This window comes from Polyodon spathula, chromosome 4 (assembly GCF_017654505.1).
Source record: "Polyodon spathula isolate WHYD16114869_AA chromosome 4, ASM1765450v1, whole genome shotgun sequence".
NCBI classification, from domain to species: domain Eukaryota; kingdom Metazoa; phylum Chordata; class Actinopteri; order Acipenseriformes; family Polyodontidae; genus Polyodon; species Polyodon spathula.
This window is the reverse complement of record NC_054537.1, coordinates 34,695,583-34,719,828: the sequence shown is the minus strand read 5'-3', so window position 1 is coordinate 34,719,828 and position 24,246 is coordinate 34,695,583. Positions and strand designations below refer to the sequence as shown.

Here is a 24,246-nt window from a genome sequence, read left to right as displayed (position 1 = left end):
CGTCCTGCCAAACTAAGCAGCCGGGTAAGAAGGGCATTGGTCAGAGAAGCCACCAAGAGGCCAATGACAACTCTGAAAGACCAACAGTGTTCCATGGCTGAGATGGGAGAAACTGTCCATGTGTCAAAAATAGCTGAGGTACTCCACATATCTGGCCTGTATGGAAGAGTGGCAAGAAGGAAGCCATTTCTGAAAAAAGCCCATGTAAAATCCCACTTGGAATTTGCAAAAAGACATGTGGAAGACTCTGAAAAGATGTGGCAAAAGATTCTGTGGTCTGCTGAAACAAAAAATGAACTATTTGGCCTAAATGCAAAGCGTTATGTCTGGCGTAAACCCAACACAGCACATCACCAAGGTAACACCATCCCTACTGTGAAGCATGGTGGTGGCAGCATCATGCTATGGGGATGCTTTTCATTGGCAGGGACTGGGAAGCTTGTCAGGGTAGAGTGCAAAATGGATGGAGGTAAATACAGGAAAATCTTTGAGGAAAACCTGATTCAGTCTGCAAAAGACCTAAGACTGGGATGGAGATTCAACTTTCAGCAGGACAATGACCCCAAGCACACAGCCAAAGAGACACTTGAGTGCCATAAAAACAAGAAAGTGAATGTCCCAGTCAAAGACCAAGACATTTCAGTTTTTTTTCCTTAACTGTTTTTTCACAATAAAAATTCTCTTGCCTCTTCAAAGTGTTGAGTAGGTTGTGTAAGAACATAAGAAAGTTTACAAACGAGAGGAGGCCATTCGGCCCATCTTGCTCGTTTGGTTGTTAGTAGCTTATTGATCCCAAAATCTCATCAAGCAGCTTCTTGAAGGATCCCAGGGTGTCAGCTTCAACAACATTACTGGGGAGTTGATTCCAGACCCTCACAATTCTCTGTGTAAAAAAGTGTCTCCTATTTTCTGTTCTGAATGCCCCTTTTTCTAATCTCCATTTGTGACCCCTGGTCCTTGTTTCTTTTTTCAGGCTGAAAAAGTCCCTTGGGTCGACACTGTCAATACCTTTTAGAATTTTGAATGCTTGAATTAGGTCGCCACGTAGTCTTCTTTGTTCAAGACTGAACAGATTCAATTCTTTTAGCCTGTCTGCATATGACATGCCTTTTAAGCCCGGAATAATTCTGGTCGCTCTTCTTTGCACTCTTTCTAGAGCAGCAATATCTTTTTTATAGCGAGGTGACCAGAACTGCACACAATATTCAAGATGAGGTCTTACAAGTGCATTGTACAGTTTTAACATTACTTCCCTTGATTTAAATTCAACACTTTTCACAATGTATCCGAGCATCTTGTTAGCCTTTTTTATAGCTTCCCCACATTGCCTAGATGAAGACATTTCTGAGTCAACAAAAACTCCTAGGTCTTTTTCATAGATTCCTTCTCCAATTTCAATATCTCCCATATGATATTTATAATGTACATTTTTATTTCCTGCGTGCAGTACCTTACACTTTTCTCTATTAAATGTCATTTGCCATGTGTCTGCCCAGTTCTGAATCTTGTCTAGATCATTTTGAATGACCTTTGCTGCTGCAACAGTGTTTGCCACTCCTCCTACTTTTGTGTCGTCTGCAAATTTAACAAGTTTGCTTACTATACCAGAATCTAAATCATTAATGTAGATTAGGAATAGCAGAGGACCTAATACTGATCCCTGTGGTACACCGCTGGTTACCACACTCCATTCTGAGGTTTTTCCTCTAATCAGTACTTTCTGTTTTCTACATGTTAACCACTCCCTAATCCATGTACATGCGTTTCCTTGACTCCCAACTGCGTTCAGTTTGAGAATTAATCTTTTGTGCGGGACTTTGTCAAAAGCTTTCTGGAAATCTAAATAAACCAAGTCATATGCTTTGCAATTATCCATTATCGATGTTGCATCCTCAAAAAAATCAAGCAAGTTAGTTAGGCACGATCTCCCTTTCCTAAAACCAAAAATCAAAGGGAAAAAAAATAATCCAATTTAAATCCATCAGGATTTCAGGTTGTAACACAACAAACTGTGAAAACATCCAAGAGGGGTGAATACTTCCTACAGGCACTGTACATTAAAAAAAATGTAAATATTTTAACATTTTTTTGCTATAATTTGCATATTTCCCAATTAGCATTACAAGAGCCAATCAAATCGCCTAAAAGCACAAAGTGGGCAGAGCTCATTTGAATACAAACTCCAGATTTAGCTTGCCAGTTAAATATTTAGTGAAATGTTAAATCTTGTTAAGAGGCTGAAAAGCCAGTTTATTTGTTCTAAGTTATGCTTTGTTTGTTCCTGTTCCTGTTCCCACGATTATCATTGCGAGTGTAACCGTGATAATTGTCACAACTAGGCTAGGAATTAATTTAGGGGACTTTATTCGCACCCCAGTTTATTTAGTTTGTGCTGGGAGAAGGTTCCTTAAGCAGGACCTCCCTTTAAGTGAGAACAGCGCTGAGCCACTGGATGGGAAACTTTTTGTTTTGTGTTTTTGTAAGTGGGCTCTGCTGGGTCCTGTCAAGGCAAGGCAAGACCACCTGTCTGAGATAGACACGGAGGCAGTCGAGAGTTGACTTTTGGACCCCAGCACCCTCCAGTGGCTAAAGAGGGGAGAAAATACTTGGGGACCATACACCACGAGATACTCTAGGACTTTGTCCAGTTGCCACATAAGGTCCAGTTCAAGGGGATCCAAGGGCAGTACCCTGCACTAAAGAGGGCCCTGGACGCAAGACAAAGGTGGTCAGCCGTATCCATCAAGAACACTGGGAGGCAGAGCAGTCCAGGTTGGAAGGGGAGGGTGCACCACGGTGCTCCATTTCTGTATGGGCATGTGGAGACCACCTGCCCGGAGCTGGCTGGCTGACCTACAGTGCGAGAAGCCTGAGGTCCAGAGCGAGGCAGAAGAGCTGTTGTCCCAGGAGGAAGAGCCATTGCCGTGTCCAGAGCCGCCGCAGCTGCTGCCAATATTTCTGGGGGAGGTTCCCCTGGTGGAGGAGTGGGCTTTTGGGGGAACAAGGGCAAGATGACAGTAGGAGATGCTGCCTGCCCTAGAGCCAGAGAAGGAGGAGTTGCTGTCCTGCATGCCCAAGGGTGAGGAGCCAGCTTCCTGACAGCCAGAGCAGTAGGAACTGCCATCTGTAGCAACAGTGAAGCTACTGTGCCACTCTCAGCAGCTCCTGCATATGATGCTGAGGGGAGCACGGCGAAAGCCGGGCATGAGGGGACAGCACCACTGCCATAGAGCCCAGCACTGTTGTTGCCAGAGCCACTGCAGGAGTGCCCAGTGCTGTTGTTGCCAACGCCACTGCTGGAGTGCCTCTCTCCAGCACCTCTGATTGAGTGCCCCTTGCAAGCAATGCCAGCAGTAAGCCCAGGGCTTGCACCAGTGCTGGGGCTGTCCTCTGGAGAGGAGCCCCAAAAAGGGACAAAGGGGACACTGGGTTTAGGGGGTACACTGGTGGTTGAACGGGCGCCCCCTTACATAAGTCCAGGAGTCACCATGGGGGTTAACCGGTGTCCCTGTACAGGAGCCCAGTAAATAATGTGGAACTAGTGTTGGGGCCAACTGGCATCAGACGGCCAGCCCTGCCGTCTGGTATTTGATACAGGCCGGCTGGGCCCCATCGTTCCCTCTCACCCACCTGTGTGTTATGGGAGAGCGTGGATGAAAATTTCTAATCGACCCAGGGGGGTTCCATTCTAAGTGGGAGGATATGTGGCAGGGCTGAGGCCTTCCCCTGTAAATATTGTTGTAATGATTGCAAAAACAAGTGTGTGCTGGAAGGCAGGGCTGTCCAAGCTGTATGACTCATCCTGCGCTCCCCCGGTAGTGCTTTAACAGGAAGAGGCACTCAGGGACCCACCAGAAAGATGCATTTTTATTTTTACATCTTTTTCATGCACATTTCAAACTGGCGGATCACACTGTACTTGCATTTAGACTGCCGAACACTGTTGCATAGGCACATAAAAGTGTATATATATATATATATATATATATATATATATATATATATATATATATATACATAGTGCGAGACTTTATTTTTGCTGATCTGACTGCCCGAACATGACGGACATAAGAAACTGTACAGAATAAAGTTTTTAGATGTATTTGTCATTTTAGAGGAAAAATGCAGCTGTCTCTTCAAACAATTTGAAGAAGTAAATGCTTAGGACGAGCAAACGTACTTAGTCTTATCCTTCACAGTATTAAGTTAATCCACTTGAGTAGGATCGTCACAAATCTGATTTGGTATGCCACAATCAGGATCTTGTTTAGTCTGATTTAGCAGCTGATCTACCTGTGATGATTGATGGTTGACTTCTGGTGCACTGCAATCGGGATTAGCAGGTGTATTAACTTTAGTCCAATCAAGTGGACTCAACCTGCTTACTTCACTAGTTAGACACATCAAATGGACTCTCAGCGAATACTCACACATTAACAGAACACCCCTGTTACATTCTCACAATCACAAACAAGGACACCAAAAGAATGAGGATAATGTAGGAAATAAAGTCAACTGCATTTTCATTTTATACATTACTTTTCCATTTTTCTTTATTAGTTTTATATAAATGAATAAAACCATCGTCAATGCAATTTGATCATTGCTGTTCTTTTAATATCTGCAACATTAAATGAAAATGCAGTTCAATGTGATGTGGGATGATAGGGAGAAACACACTGCACACACATAAAATGTCTGGCAAATACCTTTGCTGCCCTGAGTAGATACTGAAGAATAGTTTTTGGCAGTTTAATAATAGATTTTGGCAAGGCCAAAATAGCTGAAGCAAATTTTCCAATAGCTTTCTATAAAGAAGGACAAAGTGAGAGAGTTAGTAAGAGTATGTTAATGAAGATCTACTTATAATATATGAGAAAATGGTTACATGTCATTGAGAAACAAAAGGAATGCCTAGTGTTAGGTAAAGGTCATGATTCAGTAGATATTAATGTTAAATACCGGAAGAAAACAATTTAAGCTCTATAGGAAAAGATACTGTAGCAATCCTGGTTAACGTAGGCAGGCACATCACACAGGGCAAGGCAATCCACACTCAGGCAACGGGCGGGACCGAACCCGGGACCTCTCTCAATAAAGCATAGCACCGATACCACTGTACAAAAGAGCCAGCTCCTTTGCAAGGCACGTATATTGGGCTTATGTCTTTGTGTGTGATTATGTCACCTACCAGCCCTGCTGCTGCCTTCCCTTGTGCACGCTACAATATGAATCATATTTAGTGGTATTTAAAAACAAGACCCTTTGTCTTTTAATGAGACAATTCCAAAATATACAATGACATGAATATCAAATAAAGTTTGAAATATAAACTTTATTTTGGTCTTTTTCAGAAAGTTAAAGTAACTCTTATTGGTTGCCACCATAAGAAGCAAGCAGTATAAATACCATAAAATATACTCTGTACAGTACATTTCTGACATTTATTAAACTATGATTTTCTAAAAGATAAGAAGCGAAAACCACAAAAACCACTGTTCTACGTAACATCAAAACTGAAAGAAATTCCTGGAAAGATTCTGCTTCAAGAAATGTTCTTTCATTTATGATGAGCAGTTTATTAGATTCAGGTATTTCAGTAAACAAGGTTTTCATTGCAACCTAGATGCATCCTTATAAAACATGTCCCGGTACATATAGGCATCAGGAGACCATTTATAGTTCATGGCTACAACGCACCTGGAATGCAGATTTTTTGGTGGGCTCATCATCATCCTTTTTCTCCTCCTCTTCTTCCTCCTCGCTGTCCGTCTCAAACAAGTAATAATCCCCGCTCCTCACCACTAAGTGATACAAGGGTAAGCCATGAACAAGGAGATACTACAACTGCACAGGTAAACCCACATCATCAATTGCGGAGTGCAATTGTCACACTGTGCCGTCCAGGACTGAACAGGGTCTATGAAACCAGCCATTTGTGTTCACTTGAGAACATTCATGTATTAGTCTCTGCTTCTGTAGGAGAAGGTTCAGATATAGGGGTTTACTTAACTGATCTAACTCTGCCCTCTTTATGATGTGTTGTTAGTTAAAACGCAGCCAAGGCATCTCATTCACTGTATCCATTTGTTGTAAGTGGTATTATCATAGATGTAAATGTTAACATACATGCTCTGCTCTGTGTTTATTTAATGTAGGATAAGTCTGATATGTAATTACTTTTTACTATATTAAGATAACCTTCTTCAAATTGTATTTAGTTTTCAGCCACAGTTCAGGGCAATTTAATAGACCCCAATAAAGAAATTGCATAGTTTTGCTTCAACGAGTGTTAGAAAGCTTAGTTTAATAGGTATATGAATTACATTTTAAGGTAAAGGTAAGGCAACAAAACTTCTATTAATATACAGGTATGAGTTGATACACCAAACAAAACAGTAGTAAAACATAAGGCACAACGAGAGAGTGTGTTTGGGTTTTAAGATTCTGTGTACACATCATAAGAGGAGGTTAAAAGCAATAGAATTGTAAAAGCCAGCTTTTAGAGGCAAAATCACATGTAAAATGATAAATATTTTTAGGTTTGAAAGCAAGAAAAAGAAAAAGGAGTACATTTCATCAGTGACTAAATCACAGTATTTTACAGTCCGTAACTCCCAGCCAGTGATAGAGTGGCCCTCATAAAATACACACTGCACTCCAAATTGTAATAACATCACCTTATATCCTTGAACAGGAGAGTTTTTGACTCACTACAATTGGCAGAATGAAAGCGTAAATTGAATAAAAACAAATAAAAGGAACATTAGAAAATTCTGACTAAGACTGACAATATATAAATGATAGGCCACATGCTAAGACCTTATGAAATGAGAGAAAACCAAAAGATTTGAACATCACCTCATGAAGAACTGTGTTGGTGAGCTTGACTTACACAGTTGCACTTTAACTGCCAGTCAATGAAATACTAGACCATCTTTTTGTACAATGCTTGACACTGTGTGTTTTGGTAAAACTATTGAGTATCTTATATGAAAACTTAAAGCTTCCAAAAGCAATAATATCTCATTAAAAAAAAAATCTCTAGACTTGGTTCTAAAGGTTCTGTAGAGCTACGTCCATGAAAGATACAGTGTACAGTACATGGGCTGAGCAGTAAGAGTTATTGAGAGGGGATTGTGGAAAACTTACTGGAAGCATGGTCAACCCAAGGCCGCCACCACTGCTTTTTTTTGCTCTTGGCTTTTTCTTTGTCTGCTTCTCCTAAAACAAAATATGTTCAGATTAATTTCAAAATTAATATTGTATTTGTTCTAAATATTGCAGCTAAGTAGTAGAAAAACAGGTTTTTCCCAGAAATAAAAAAAGGTATAAATAATGTGAAAGCGTTACAAAACATGTATTATTTTTTTATGCAAAGCTCATTCATTACTGGAATTTCCCTGTGCGCTGTTTCATTTTAAAATTAAAAATATAGTTTGGTCAATATGTAGATGCTGCTTCACTGAAGATTTATTCAGGCTGATTTGAGACATCCCAAAATGTAACCCTATGATGCCAAAACCTGCTTTACCTGCATATCTACAGACATGAGGAATCCTCAGCCAAAGCGAGGCTTTGTCGCTAGATCCAGCAATTTTGGGGTTTCGCTAGCGACACAAACATTGTCAAAGCGACTAGCGACAATTCTACTGACTTTCACTGCCGACAACAGGGATTTTCAGAGAAGGAAGTCGTCAAATTGTATCATCACAACATAAGTCACACGCAGCTCAAAACACTACGCGTCTCTCGTCCTAAAGTGGTACAGTTCTCCGCGTAGTGCAGATTTCTATAGTTCTGCACAGTTCTGGACAGAATCGCAGAGATGCGCGTTCTTCGAGGGCTGCTGCGTGACGTCACTCAACTCCATCCACAGAGATCTGTGCAGATTCTGCACAGCCCAGCGCAGCTTTGAAAAGTTGCTGCGTAGGCGGTTGCGGCTCTGTACTAAAAAGATTACGAGTGACCTGCTAATCATAATGAAAATAACTACTACAACTGCTGCCCCATGTTAGCGGAAGCAAACATCATATACAAAATTAGTGATAAGTCATGTATAATGTTACAATAAAATCAATTACATCGAACTAACTCTGTATAGATAATCCAGACAAATATAAATGGGACGTTTAAAAATGATCATCCATCATTAATACATTTGATATTGTTTATATCAGTGTTTACTCTGGTTAAGCGATTCCAAGAGGAGAGGTAAATTGTCTAGCGACATTTCTGGCGACTTTCGAATATCAAAATAGCGACTTTGGTTTCTACAGCGACTTCCTGCGTTGTGGAGTTGGCAACACTGCCTTTCACACCAGTGGCGACTGGCTCACGAGATGTGATTGGTGACTCTCCTCTGATTGTATCATCAGCTGGAAAAAAATCACACGTATGATAGTCCTGTTATACAGCTAATAAAATGTAGAATACATAATTGCTTTTCAGAATACTTATTTCAGTAAAGGTAAACGCATCCCACACATCAGTTATATCCAGTTCCCTGGAAATGGACTGACTGCCAGATGTTCTCCCTCATTGCCGTGTCTTTATCATTTTTGTGTCCTTTATTGTACAGCTCTGGGTATTTTGATACTGAAAGAATGATCTTTTCTTCTGCCATTGTTTACTCATGGGAAGTTGTTCCTCATTTATCAGTTTCACTAGCTACTGCACGACAAAAACGTAATGATAGACAAACATCCTATTTTGTTTGCATCGCTTCAGCGTCGCTTCAGTATGAATGGCTCCTATCAACAATACATGTTTTATTTGTTTTTGTCGTGGTGTGGTGTGTCCATTTGTTTGTCACATCGTGTCTGGTGTGTAGAGCCCTTTACAACTTTAGTAATGGGACTAAGGTTCCATAACTCTTTAAATCAAATTTTATTTAATTAAAAAAAAAAAAAAAAAAAGATCAACCAGCAAAAGCTGAAAATGAATCAGCAAAAATCATCCTTACTTGACTCAACAGCAAAATAATAACAACAACAATAATAATAAATAAAGTTATTTAAGGTTGCTATATTGGATTTAGTCATATTATAATATTACATGTATATATTTATTATCAATTTTTTTAAAAAATATTGCAGTGGCTACTTTTGCATATTCGCATACACATACATCATTAAACTAAACATAAAATTAATGTAGAATAAATAGAATACCTAAAGAAAAATATATAATTATTGTAGACCATTCCAAGATAAATAGGCAATATACAAACGTTAGGCTACTTACCTTAACCTTGGTTCCCTGAAAGAGAAGACGACCACCACTACATTAGGTATGGGATAACGTATACCAAAACCGTCGCGAGGGAGAAGGAACGGCAGCATATGAGGGACGCTCAACACTGTCTAACCCAGAGGTTAGCTGTGTGAACTTACACCCTCAAGGAACCTTGTGCCTACAGAAGGCAAAGCAAGGTCTACCACATTAATACGGTAGAACCTGGAGAAAGCATGCAGCGTAGCCCAGCCAGTGGAGTGTGTGTCTACCCTACCAGGTGGCAGCAAGCCAGCACCATTATACACAGTCGAGACTGTGTCCGCAATCCAGTGTGACAGAGGGGCTTAGAGGGGCTGTCCTAGGCGAAGAGCTAGTCAGATTGATGCAGAGCTCTTGTCCTAAGCACATACCATCTCAATGCCCGCACTGGGCAGAGGAAATTCAATCTCTCATCTTCCGTTGAAGCAAACGGAGGTGGATGGAAAGACTCCCGTTCCATAGACCTTGGGGAGGAAAACGGGACAGGTGTACTCTCAGGAAGAATAGACCATTATTTGCGAATGACTGCACAGGCAGTCACTCACATATGACAGACAGATATTAAGAGCGGCCTACCACGCACGTGAAGTAAGGGGCCTTACGGCAGCTCTGGTATGGAGAACTAGGCAATACCTACCCGAAGGGCAGAAATATCCCATACCTAATGTTGTGGTGGTTGTCTTCAAATTGAAAGGGAACCAAGATATTTGATTGTTGCTCCAAGTGTGTTGCTACTTCAAGAACACAAGGTAAGTTTCTATCGTGATTACAGTTGATAAGACCGTACAGTTTTTTAAATAGTATTTTTTTTTTTTTTTTAACATCAGTGTTTTAACCGAAAACATTTAAGTTTATTATGGCATCCTATTCAGGAGAATGTTCTTGATCGATTCAGTGTCACAAGACTGTATATTTTTTACTGTTTTGATTTTATTAGCTTCAGCATGTTTTTTTTTTTTTTTTTCCATAATTATTTTTTCATAACATATGGGTAATTAACAGTAATATTTTTTTAAATCTCAGTTAAGATGTCTGGTAAACACATTATTACAAGTATATGTGAATTTTTGTGGGTCTTTATCAGCTGCTTTTGATTGTTGTTTTGTGGTTAAACTATTTTTTAAGCCCATTTCTGCTGTCATGCATGGTGGTAATGTTGCCAAAATAGCTTTTAAATACTTCTAAATGCCTCAGGCTACTAACATCATAAACTTGCAATCAGAATCATGTAAATATTAAAATTAGACATGAACATGAAACAGAAATACTGTGCCATAAAACTGCTAAGATCTTTACCAAAAACAAAGCTCTCAATTGACTATTTGTTTTAGCTCAGAATAGAAATCTGCTGAAAAGGAATGAAAAACCTTAAAATATAGATAAACAACACAGTCTACATCTGAACAGAAAATACTATGGTCTTTGAGTGGTTTAGACAGAAATCACTCTTACAGCACTAGCGTAAATGGGAGGGCAGTTGTTCTTTACTGAGATTACTAGTAAACCCTTTTTTTGGTCCAGAGCAAAATGGCCACAACTATTAAAAGCGTCTGACACTGAAGTCTGGCATGATTCAGGTATTGTCTTACATTATTGGTGGATTTTGTTAGGAGTCAATTTCCCTTGTATTATAATTAATAAACCATTGGTTTTAAACTCAAAAACAACCACCAATTACAATTCTAAATTAAGAACAATAAGCCCCTAAATGAAGTGTCTGTATTGTTTATTTTATGTTTGGCAACTGTACAGGATGCAGTTTTCCTCTGAAAACAATGAGCTAATTTCCATAGGGAGTAAAAAGCTTTGAATCTATTATCCATGCTCTTTGACTCAATACGACCCATAATTCCTTTTAATGGTGACTTCAAGAGCAGACATGCACAGTGCTGGATTGTAACTGAGGTACCTTCAACATCCTCCTCATCCCGATTCTGAATCAGGGTCACCCCCTCTCCCGACTCCTGGGCCAAGCTCAACATTCTCTCCTTGCCCTTCTTGAACTTCTGTTGTCGGGTTTTGATACGATCCATTCTGAGTTAACAAAGAAAGAAACTTCTTAAACTATTTACTCTATCACTGTTGCTATTCTAACTGTTATTTTACCCATGTTTAAGGACTATAACCATGACTACAGGGCACTTCAGTAATCATGGTTGTATTACAATTAGAAACCGGTAAACACTGTCTTTATTGTTTTTATAAACATTTTAAATCTTTAATTCCTAGATTTATTTACATTTTAAATATAATGTTTTGCTCCTGTTTCAGTAATTTTATCTGCAAGTTCTGGTCTTATCTAGAGTGTGATAGTGCCCTGCAATGAGGCTTCCTGATTGGTGGATGAAAGGTTTTTAATATTACTTAAAGGGTACATAAGGACCTTTTTATTTTATTGTGCTACATGTTCCTATGTTTTGCTACAACTGTTTATGTAAAGGTGTGTCTATTGTTTAAATTTAAAAAAAAAAAAAAAATTTACATTCTGACCACTTTTTTAAACTTCTAAATTGCATTCCCTGCCTCAAGATGGCTTCCCATGTACCTGCAAGGACCTCTCACAACAACATTTCCCATCATCCTCCCATTAACCTGCTCACAGGTAAATCCATTTCAGTTACATATGTAAGCAGCAGGATGATGGGAAATGTAGTTCTGAGAGGTCCATGCGGGTACATGTGAAGCCATCTTGAGGCAGGGAATGCAATTTAAAAGTTAAAAAAAGTGGTCAAAATGTAAAAGAAAAAAAATGCAACAATACACACACCTTTACGTAAACAGTTGTAGCAACACATGGGAACATGTAACACAATAAAATAAAAAAGGTCCTTATTTATGTACCCTTTAAAGGTACTTTAATAAATTTGGAAAGGAGACTTATAAGTGTTGTAGTAGCCTTTTTATACGCTAATGCAGTTTTACTATCCTAAAACGTGCTCAATAAATCTTGTTCTCTATAATAGACTAGTTTCTCTACAGTAAAAATGCAATACATTACAAAAACAGGATAATCTTCCATCAAAACAATACAAAATAAAATACTAACCTTTCAAAGTGAAGTTTCTTATATAGGACCTCCTTATAATGTTCTTAATGAAACACATTAATCAGTTTCACAGCTGTTCTGACTTACTGTCTCTTGAGCTGGTCCATTGATTTGTTCTCCTCTTCAATTCTGGCTTTCACAGCTTTCACAATAGTGGCCTGAAAAAGTTCTGCTCCTCTGAAAAAATTAATTAAAAAAAATGGCAGGCATTTAGCAGAACCTTTTTGTTACATTAATACACATTTGAATATTCAAACAAATATTGTTCCAGGCTGCAGTTTTTAATGGACTTGAGAAAAAATAATACAAGAAAAAAAACCCCAAAAGACTAGCAACAGGCCAAAGACTTCAATAGAGTCAATACCCTATTTCTCTGATCTATTATGGTTGCGTACTGCTCTCCAGTTTCAGCTGGCTCTCAGGCTTTACCAGCATTAATAATAGGAACCCAAACCTTGCATTTTATAATGAAAAAAGGCTGCTGGGAACTCAAGTGGTATTAAAAACAAATGTATCTGGCTGCCAGCATCTGTCTGTGACTTCTCATGTTTAATATGCAGATTTAAACTAGTAATACCTAAAGTTTTAATCACCAGTACTGGATATCTCATGATCAAATTATTTCAGTATGTGCATTAACTTACCGTACCATTAATCTCAGTGTTTGTACATGCTTGGTCAGTATATATATATATATATATATATATATATATATATATATATATATATATATATATATATATATATATATATATATATATATATATATATACATATCTGCCACGTTTTTTAATTACACATATCTTCTATTGCTGTAACATATTGCACACATGTATGGCTGTAAGGCCACCTTGACTATAGCTCCAGAGCCAGGAATACAATATGCATCCCGAGGAGGAGATAATTATTGCCAGATGTTTGCAGCCTGTGGTTTAGAAACAAACTCCTTTTCAATTAGCGAAACATAAGAATGCTTTAGGAATTGCTAGTGGTTTGAAGGAAGAGCCATGAAGCTGACCTTACTAGGACAACATTACATCTTCCCTCTTCCTTAATGCATGCTTGAATTGCAAAGCAAACCAGCTCACCTCGAGGCTAAGATCTGGGAGGCTCTAATGTCTGCGACTACATGCAAGAAGTAGTAGCTCATGAAGACTCTTCTCTGAAGCAACAAGAAGGCAAAGCAAATGCTGTCCCAAATGATGCCAGCTTCATCACTGGGTAAGTCACAGTTTTCAGTCTTCTCAGCTACGGACAAAAATGGAAACTGCATCTGGAACTTTTATTTTCAACCGAATCCTTTCATTGTTAAAGTCTCTGGTCATCTCATACCAAACTGCTATAGTACAAATGGTTATTTGCCTCACATGCAGTTCTAGGAATAGGTGGTATATATGGCTACCCTTTGACTCCTATTCACTGATTTATTGATTGTGGGAATATTCCATAAATAAAAAATCTACATCTAGTAGAATCTACATTTAAAACATACAGCTAAAATACAAAATACAAAAATAAAGAAAGAGAAAGACAACTTAAGACAAAATTATGCTAGAATCATTGTAAGTGTAACCCAATTACATACATGTCTAAGTAACAGCAAAAAAGATACACTGTGCTCAAAGTTTTCTGTCACATATATTTGATTATTCTTTGACAGGGGGCAGCACTGTGCTGAATGTAGAACTATACCAACAGATTTAAGCATGGCTACTTACGGGGTTTATAGTCTTTAATAGTGCAGGCCAGACTCAATGTTTGGATTAACCAACAGCAGTTTTTGACCAAAGGGCCAATGTAGCCACAGGCTGCTATCTGTAACAAGCAGAAAACACGTACAAGTAAATTCCCAGCAAATGTGAACAGCACACTGCAGTTATAAAGAGGAACTTACAGCATGTTTTCATTTTACAGTTTTTATTTTAATTCTATTTTTCTTTATATGAGAAAAATAGAATATAATAAAATATTGTATTTATTTATTTATTTATTTTTTACATAGTCAAAGCACCACCTGATAGCAACTGTTTTATATCTCTAAAAGGGAACCACATTATGTGATGTGAAATCTGAACCAAACTTTTTTTCCCAGATATCGTTATTTTCCAGATATTTATAGTCTCTTCCATTCCTCCTCAAAATTTCACACATGCAAGGCACGATTAACTAAATATAATATTTCTCTTCAGGAATTAAGTACAGTATTTAATATGGCATTAAACAGAATGCTGCTGTCTTTTCCCTTGTAAAAGTTTACCACTGTATTTTTTGTGGATTTTTTTTTTTCAGTTTTCCCATGCTTTCCCCATAATTTCACATAGTTTACCCTGTGTTGACATGCTTCACCATACCTCTCTGGGCTTTACAATGCTTACCTATAATGTTTCACGTTTTGACTATGCTCTATTACACTTTGCTATGCTTTTACTATGGGGAACTTTTATAAGGGTTACTTCAACCAAAAAACAAAGTATAGGCCGAAACAGAAATAAGTGTACCATAAAAAATATATATATATATAGGTGCACTCACAGACAGGACATTCTTCATGGTGATCACAAACACGTTGTAGGCGATGAGGAAGTCCCAGAAATGCAGGATGACTTTGATGGGTTTCAGTAAGAGACCCCCACCAAACAGCAGGAAGTAGAAGCAGGCCACCAGGTAGCCCATGCAGAATATGCTGATCCGAGTTGTTCCTGTGATGAAGATGATGGTGAGCACAAACCAAAAGAGATAACTGAACATCGTCACCTTCAGCATGTCCAGGTAAGATCTGGAAATCAAGATATCAAGAACAAAGAGGTACTTTAATACTGGCTTTAATAATACTTTAATTAACAGAGCATTTCACTTTGGAACAATTGCCCTCACAATATTCACAGAAGAATATAAATCAACACTTGAAGGATTTCCATCAGAATAACTTACTTCTTTGGTTTAACCATCATCATCATCAAGACCAGTGTGGTAAACATATATTTTGAGATATTTTTGAACAGGACCCATCCTGTGTAAATCAATGTCTTCATTGTCTGTCCCCACTTACAGTGCAAATACCTTATAATTATTTCAAACAGAATTTCCAGCCTGGTGAGAAAGCTTTGTCACGATTGCTGTTGTACGTGAAATGTACTTGTTTTGTAAAACAACAGTGCATTTTTACAAAGACTATAGCATGCTATTTGAAACTGATGGCTGTCCATGCCATTTAAGCTCATTCGTGTAAGCAAGAACTCGCTCAATCTTTAAAAGGTATTTATTGAATTATGTGAAATGAGACAACGTTGTTTTGAAGGATGTGTGTGTATTGTGGTTATGGTGAGGATAGGTTTTTTCATGCCTTGTAATCTGAGACAAAGCAAACAAGAGCAAGTAAGAGCAGCCGTGTGCCTCAAAAAAAGCTTTATTTTAATGGTCCTGATGGATTGTGTGATAATAAAACTGTTTTGCACTCCAGGTTATCAAAACAAGTATATAGTAAATAATCAATCAGGAAATACAGTAGACAGAGAGGTTTTCAGGTTTCTAGTGCTAATGCAAACAGATCAGACCAGGCTCAGTATAAGACTGCTCTTCAAGAAAGGAAGCCTTACTTTTCAGATTAGTATAACTGAATTACTGAAACACAAACAGGATAGTTTCATGACAAATTTCAATCAATCCATGTTAATACTGTCTTTTTCATTTTCCCTTTTCCACTTCGTAAGCTGACAAGAAAAAATGTATTTTACACAACATCAATTGGTAGCTATTTCACAGAGAAAGGGTACCTGACAAGTTATTACAACCACAACATAAACTTGGGTTTTAAAAGTTATTATTAAAAAAATAAATAAATACAATAACAACAATGTGCTTTCTATGAAGGCCTGAGATGCATAACCCCAGTGACAGCAGCATTGCCTAATAAACCCCTTGAGATTATCAATATTACTTTTAAGGAGGTATGGACAAGACACAATAATTTATAAAACCCTCATTGTTTTCATAATTCTACATGCACACATTACATTCATTGAGACATTCACCATGCAATACTTGACCTATGGTTGAAATGGAAACCTCAGCCCCACTTGCAACCGGAATTATTCACTTTGGCATAATATCTCTGGCAGTCAATCTCGGATTGTTATTACCTTCCTCACAATTCTCCTACTTGTTCTTGGTGAACGAACTTCTTTCTTCCAGACCAAGGGAGCATTATTACAGTACCATGAGTCTTGTACTTCTTGATAATAAAAACAGTATTTGAAATTGCGATACTCAAATGCTTGGAAAACTTATATCCTTCTCCAACTTTAAGACGACAGATACTTTTATGCCTAAGGTCTTCAGATAGCTCTTTACTTTTTCCCATATTGACTTATTGGTAAGTCAGCAATCATCCTATGCCTAACCCTTTTATACTCTCTAAGAATGTTCACCTACAATCCAGCATTTTCTAGATGTTTCGAGAATTAGGTTCTGCATCAGCTGTGACAGAAATACAATGAGTTTTGGTTGTAAATCTCCCTCCCGACCTGTGAGGGAACTAAATAGTTAAAGGAGAAGTCTTTGGACGGGCTGGCTTGAGAGTTCTTTCCCCAAGCCAGGAATTCGGTCAGCCTGGAAGAAGGCGAGACTCCGCTGCAGGAACGTATTTAGCATTGGGTTAAAACTGAAGTGGCCCAAAGAGACGCAGAGGAAGCGTAACATAAAGATTCGTGAATTCATAATCAAGATTGACCCGGAAGGGAAGCAACGTAGCAGCTGCAGACAATACACACAGCTGCACTCGTTTACCAAGGGGTCATGCGTGATAGCATAAAGGGGACAAAGAATCGTAAATCTTTTCCTTCACTTGGTTTTGGGTTAGAAACTGAAAGGTCCGTGAGAGACGCAGAGAAAGCGTAACATAAAGATTCGTGAGTGCTTTGTTTGTTTATTCATGTCTGTTTAGTAACTATCTGTGTTTGTATATCACTAGATGGTTAAGCACGTATCCGATGCTGTCACCTTGGGCCAGTACAAAACCAGATCAACACTGCACTACAGTCACTGAAAATAACGTGTTATCACCCACCACGAGCACTATTGCACGGACCCAGGACTGGTGACCATGTTTAGTATTGTGGGGCGGATAAAGTTTATTGTTTGGGCTGAAACCCACTGTTATTTTCAGCTCAGCGCATTACACTTTGGTGTATACTGTCAGGGCTTATTCTTTGGTCACTAGACCCAGATTAAAAAATAAACGTCTATTTCTGAACTGGATTATAATTGTCTGATCAGCAGATACTTTGCCACTATCATATTGACATTTCTAGCACCTTGTACATAATACTATCATAGCATCAAATGGTATGAATACTTTTGACTTTTTGGAGTTTTGAAAAAAAAAAAATGCTGAAATAAATAATTGTAGACATCTATTTCTTTTTTTCCTCATCCACAAAAGCAAAACTTTTGCTACAAAAGATTTTCCCTAAAATTCTTTGTTTCCGAGAAATTTCAAGAAATTATAAAGTTTCATTGGGGTATGTAAAAACTTTTGACTACAACTGTATATGACAGCTTTCATCCAGTCCTAGTATAAATGCTCATCTTTTACTCCTCACTTCTGCAAAAGATGTCTTACAATATCTACTGTATAATGTTGTTATTATTAAGGCAGCAATTACACATTTTTTTAACTATAACTTGACCTGCCATAGTGTTAACACACTTTATTATCAGCTTAAGACCTATAGTTGGGTTCAAGAACAAATAAAAATAATGTAAAGCTACAGTATAGCTAGGTGGTTTTATCATGACATTACTCCAGTTTAAAATAAATGAGGGCACCTCACTGTACCTGCAGTGAATGAAGTCAGGCACTGGGTTGTGCTGGCTGAAGGAAGCTGCGTCCAGATCCCTACATATTTCCACGTTGTCCCCAGCCATGATCCGCACCTCTGCTTTGTTCTCATCTTCAAACACTTCTCTTTGCAGGGATGCACAGAGGAGAAGCATAAAGTCATCTGAAGGAATCAGAGATAGGGATATAGGAGGTAAGTATTTACTTCCTTAAACAAGTGGTGGTGGTTGCAAGTGTGTTTTACACAAAAGAGTAAGCATCAGTAATTCTACTTTGAGGTGCTACACAGTATATGTGACATTTAGTTTTTAATATTCCAACAGGCTGCAGTAAGGACAGAGACTGGAGCAAGCATAACACCTGGTTTCCTGGATTTTAGTCATATTTAGTATCACAACACTACAAGTAATTATTCCTTGAAAATCAATCTGTACTACATGCAAGTTAGGTACTTACACACAAGAAAGACTGAATTAGGGCTTGTGTGGAAATCAGGAAAGTACAGCCATTTTATAACATTGGAGTCCATAGCAGAACCCTGGAATCTCCACGGATAGTCTGCAAATGCAAACACAAAGAGAAATTTTTTAAATATGCATTATATTGACGTCCAAGCGTAATCAGACCAAATTGATGTAATTCTTATGTGATCTTACCTTTACAAGCTGCAGGTGGAATGCCAATACAAATGAAGTACTGGAATGTCAAGATGCATGCCAGAAAGCAGCAGTATTTTGGCCAGATTTCTGCAATGGCTTTTCTCCTGCGCCGATACATTACAGCAATTAAGCAGAAGGCATGGAGCATTGCATAGAAATCCATTCTCTGGCCGATCACATTAATTGCCATAAGGAAGCATGTCTTAAAGAAAGAGAAAAAACATAATTCAACTGCTGAAAAAAAAAAAAAACTATTACACAAGGCAAATGTACACATACAGTACAATAAAGGTAGGTAACACTAGGTTTAAGTATATGTTATGCTTTAAGCCAATAATGCAGCTATAAATACATTATAAAGGATGTACCTCTTACCTCCAAACCAAACTTGTAGAAGAAGTAGTTTATGAAATACTTGGCACAGTTCACAATTCCATCATCCAAGTTATGTCTTGTAATATCATGAAAGATGGTTTTAGTCACAGGTGTTGTGAGATTGTTTTTCAATCTATAATATTCCTGGTGGCGGTAAATCGTTATTTCAAAGGCCAAGATTGCCAGCATCAAAAGGTTGTTCTAGATAAGGACCAAATACAAACCCATGCAGAGAAAAAGAAGCCTCAATTAAACAGTTGCAAGATTTAAGTCCAGTAAAGTATCCAGTAGCTTTTGGGGAAAATACTTTAATTGATGGGGCTTCAAATATAGTACAACAAACATACAGACAATATTACTCCCTTTTGAATACCAGCAAAGTAATAATCAATACAATCAATCAATACATTTGACACATTCTTTTTGAAGTACAGTGTTCTTTTTTTCCAACTGATACTCCCTGTAAAGTGTGGCCACACTAAGGATTTCTATTTAAATAATATTTTATTTATTCATTTAAAACTTTCACTTGAGATGTGTCATTTACATGAGGACATTAAGCACACAACATCAAGTAGTAACTACGAAGTACTGTACCTTTGTAACAGCCCAGATAATTAAAGGGTCTGTTTTTGTCTGGCTTGTGGTTGTTTTATGATTTTTTAAAATATTATTTTGGATTAAAATTAGGGTGTTGCTTTCAGTCAATGTGACAGTACATTTTATAAAAAGAGATTTTCTCACCCTAAGGTATTCCAGGAGGGGAGCTGACTTCTTTAATCCAACCCAGTTGGAAGGGTCAATAGATTTATTATAAAGGACGGATGTCATCATGTCTTTTTTCTTCTCCTCAGTCCAATTCAATGACTGTGGGGAAGGGATACGTAAATATAAACTAACCAGAAGGGAATGCCTAAATCACATACATAGATACATACATACAGTAGTAAAATATGGGGAAAGGTTGTAGAAGGGAGGTACTTTGACCCATGAATACAGCGCAGTGTCCATCCACGGTAGCAGTAATCATACGGGAAAAGGCGGTCCTAATCATTTGATAGGGAAATCAGGAGTACATTTCCCCACAGGCACTGCTCTAGGTAATTACAGCAGTAGGGGCAATGACCTGTCTGGTATATAACGAGCACAAGTAGTGTGTATAGGGTCGTCTGTGTTAAGGCCGAGACATAAAAGAGAGACCAGAGGTGACAACTCGTTCAAGGTACTGTGCTTGCTATGAAGAGTAAAAAAGAAACAATTTTTGGGGATTGGAAAACGGCTTAGCCATCTGACAGAGGTGAATATGTTTTGTTAGCGCTCCTATACGAACTAAAGATTTTGTTTGTTTTGTTTTGTTTTGATTGAGCACGGTGAAGGAACGCAGCGAAAAAGAAAAATACAGGCTCCATTCTGTTTAAACTTCACTGTGTGTATGGACTACTTATTTGTAAGACTGAGAAAAGATCCCGAAATTGTGAGTCACACCAATAACAACACATGTCACAATACATACATACATACATACATACATACATACATACATACATACATTCACACATACATACAGTACATACAGATTTACATGTTAAACATGAAACATTGGTATGCTTACCATTGTACAGTTTACAGAGTAGCTTCCTTCATCTATAGATGACAGTTGGTACAACATTTTGCATACAATTATAACACAGGTCCATATAGTACAGATGCTTGATGCTAGTGGGCGGAACTGGCTATATGGAAGAGCAAAAGCCCAGCATATCAAAAATACATAATTGAAGAAGGAAACCTGAAAAACAAAAACTGTACATTAATTTTAACTGTACTGATCCCTAGCATGTAGTACAATTATACAAGAGAAGAAACCATAGGCTTTTATCTGTTTTTTAATTCCACACAAATTTTGCATTTTTGAGGATCTAATAAAGCTGTATTTAATGAGAAATTGCTGTCTTTTGGCCAGGTTTTAGTTCAAATCTATGACTTTTACATCATTGATAGGGCATTCTACTTTAATTTGTTCTCAGCTCTGTTTCAGTCTTACCTCTTTGACTGTGACCCAGATGATGTAGGATGACACTACTTTGATGATATGTAGTTCAAAAAGCCACCAGACAAACAACTGCAGTTTGTGAAAATACTCAAGAAACTTCAAGAAAAGCACTGTCAGGCGGTCTATTACCAGATGCCATTTATTCTTGAAATCTGAAATCAGAAAACAGAAACCATTAATAAAAGCTTACTATTCAAGGTATACTGTTTTTTTTTACTGGCAGAAGAAATAACCAATTTAAAGAGGTAAGCAACAGTAGTGATAAGAGACTATTACTATCTTTAAAAAGCACTGTATGAGCCTGTGGCAAAGTGGTTTGCAGTGCGCAGGTGTAGAGGTGATGCAGTGCTCAAGATAATGACAAACAACAAAGTACTGGTGAAAAGGTGGTTTATTTATAATCCAAAGCCTGATGCCAACAGTAAAGAAATGGAGGGCTGTCAATACACAACAATGTGTATTGCACAGTTCAATGAACAACGGGTTGCAGTCCTGAAATAATAAACACAGTTAAACACACACACAAAACACAGACACGGTCACAAGTCCAAAGTGACTGCTGTCGTGCTTGTGATGAAATACAATTTTAATCTGTGAACAATGGTGCAGTGTTGTCCGGGTTTGTGATGGCCTTAAGCGACAGCTCCGGATCATGTTAGCCATCTAATAAATAACAAACAGTACAATTAGACGATACAAACAAACAAAATACTCAGTTATTTTATACTCGTCCATCAGTCATGCCCCCTTGGTTAGCGAGTGTGGCCGTTTCTCCTCCAGTCCGCGGTTGCCACATCGCTTTCTCTCTGGGGTGATGACTTAATGTACCGCAGCTGAGCCCCCTTTCTAGATGGCCGACTTCCACCTAACCCTGGGAATTAATTGTCAGGCCATCCAGTCCAGGGCCCCCGATTCCCTTTATACAATGCCTTCACAGGTCGGGAGAGAGATTTATCACCAAGAATCATTCTGTCTCTGTCACGGGGCCTTACATAAAAATGATGTGATCATCCCTTTTTTTACAAGGCAATCATATATTTATGTTATCTAAATGTTGTATTAATTGATACAACATCCAAAGGGCAAGGCAACCCTTATAAAAGTTTACCATGGGATTTTTTGACAATATGTTTGAAGTTTTACTATGCTTTTCCCATAGTTATACTATGCATTTACCATAGTTTACCTTGGTTTGCCATGTTTATTAATATGCTTTACCATACATTGCTGTTCTTTACAATGCTTGCATGTGCTTTATCATGCTTTATTAGCCTGTGTTATGCTTTTACACACACACTTTTTTTTAACTGTGACGACACCTCTGTCCTGGTTACACATCCTTTGCTTTAACCACTGGACCACACAGCATATATCAACGTTGGTTTAAAAACAGAATCCCTTCATCACGTATCTTAGAATAGTGACCTTTTAACTGTAACACTTTTTAATAGCCATATACAGTTCTTTCAAAATACAAAACTATCCTAATTGGTCAAGGGTACTCTCTTTTCTGAACCTTACGTATAATGTGCATTGCTTTACCCGGTGTTTCCTCTGTTAAGGTCTCGACTCCACTGGGTTGGTCTCCTTCTCTGCAGTATTTGCTCCTTCCTTTATCCCCACTATCCTCTGGTTCTTTCCCTTCTCCTTTTTCATCTATTTCCACCTGACTCTTCTTCTCTTCCACCTCTTCCTTAGCATTACCGGTGGTCATATTCATCATGGTGATGTCAACCAAACTACCATCCTGGTGCACCAGCCTGTGGACACAGAAACACTGCATCAGCAACAGGGTTTGTTCAGACAAACTCAAAATAACTATAAGAGATTGGCAAGCAATGCTATTGTAACTTGTCAATGCCAGTTAACTGGCAGTTGTCAGGAAGTAACAAACAAAAACAGGCAGCACTGCACAAAATTAATAATTTAATTTCCCAATCCAGAGTTTGTAGTTATATGATTGTTGAAAGTAACAATAACAATAGTTAAACTTGACATTTTCTCGCCAGGAAAGAAAATAGTCAAGAGTTTAAGGAAGCATGAAATGGCAGCGTATCCAAGCAAGCATTTCATGTCTTCAGCTGACTTACTCATTCTGGTGACTGGGTATTGTTTGCTTGATGCTGCTCAAGAATAATCAAGAGAAGGAGAAATCAGAATGAGAACAGATGCTCAGGTATACAGTGTCAAACAGCAATTAGTCTGCAAGAAGCTGTATCATGTGTTAGACTAAAGAATGTGCAGAAAGGCTAAATGTGTATAGTTTGAGAGAATTAAATCAGTTCTAATATTATGAGAAGAAAGACTGGCAGGGGAAGTGGTTGCAATAATAGAAAGTTAAAGAGACAGTAGTAGTAGTACAATATTTTCAGAAATGTAAGGTTGCACTTCAGGAGAAAAAGCATGCAGGTGGAAAAATTGGGTTTCAACAGGACTATGTCACAGCACCCTTTTGCAGAAACTTTTGTTGGACTCCAATAGACAGTACTTTCCCATTTTACAAGATTCTACTGTTCATGTGAAACTATGTACATACATACATACATACATAAACACATACTGTACATACATATTGCAACACTGCTTATATTGCACTCTGTTTTCATGTAAAAGAGTAAGTAGCAGGGTTCCAAAAAATATAGCGTTATACGTCTCCACGTGCTGCTACACTGTTTAAATAATGTACCTGTTATTTTTGTTTTCATTGTTAACATCCTGACAACATTTTACACTTATAACTTTAAAGTCTGTTTCAAAGCTGTTTGCAAAATGGCTGCTCCAGTTCACTGATAGTGTAAGGATTATTGTCCACATTGTCAAACAGATAACACAGAAATAACGATCCATGATGTTGTACAGAACAGAAAAGCCAGAGCACCTGTGTTATGTTTTTTTGTTTTTGTTTTTGTTATTTTTTAATCGCTCTTCCTGCTGTGATTTAGAGGACAGATCTCAAACCCCAGTGCACTAGAGCGGCCATTTTGAAAAAAAGCTTTGA

The 24,246-nt window shown here is 38.0% G+C and overlaps 1 protein-coding gene across 1 annotated transcript in view; it reads right to left on the bottom strand.

Annotated features, from left to right (window-relative positions):
• LOC121314460 (piezo-type mechanosensitive ion channel component 2-like) overlaps positions 1–24,246 on the bottom strand; it is a 211,410-nt gene that overhangs the window by 21,415 nt on the left and 165,749 nt on the right. Inside the window, exons 18-32 of the mRNA XM_041247759.1 lie at positions 22,791–23,008; positions 21,240–21,400; positions 20,808–20,984; positions 19,940–20,062; positions 19,196–19,396; positions 18,818–19,022; positions 18,618–18,719; positions 18,159–18,324; positions 14,855–15,098; positions 14,041–14,137; positions 13,411–13,570; positions 12,410–12,499; positions 11,186–11,310; positions 7,153–7,224; positions 5,701–5,804 (exon numbers count right to left, since the gene is read on the bottom strand). Of these exons, the coding sequence (XP_041103693.1) occupies positions 5,701–5,804; positions 7,153–7,224; positions 11,186–11,310; positions 12,410–12,499; positions 13,411–13,570; positions 14,041–14,137; positions 14,855–15,098; positions 18,159–18,324; positions 18,618–18,719; positions 18,818–19,022; positions 19,196–19,396; positions 19,940–20,062; positions 20,808–20,984; positions 21,240–21,400; positions 22,791–23,008 (2,245 nt within the window). The remainder of the gene's footprint in view (positions 1–5,700; positions 5,805–7,152; positions 7,225–11,185; positions 11,311–12,409; positions 12,500–13,410; positions 13,571–14,040; positions 14,138–14,854; positions 15,099–18,158; positions 18,325–18,617; positions 18,720–18,817; positions 19,023–19,195; positions 19,397–19,939; positions 20,063–20,807; positions 20,985–21,239; positions 21,401–22,790; positions 23,009–24,246) is intronic.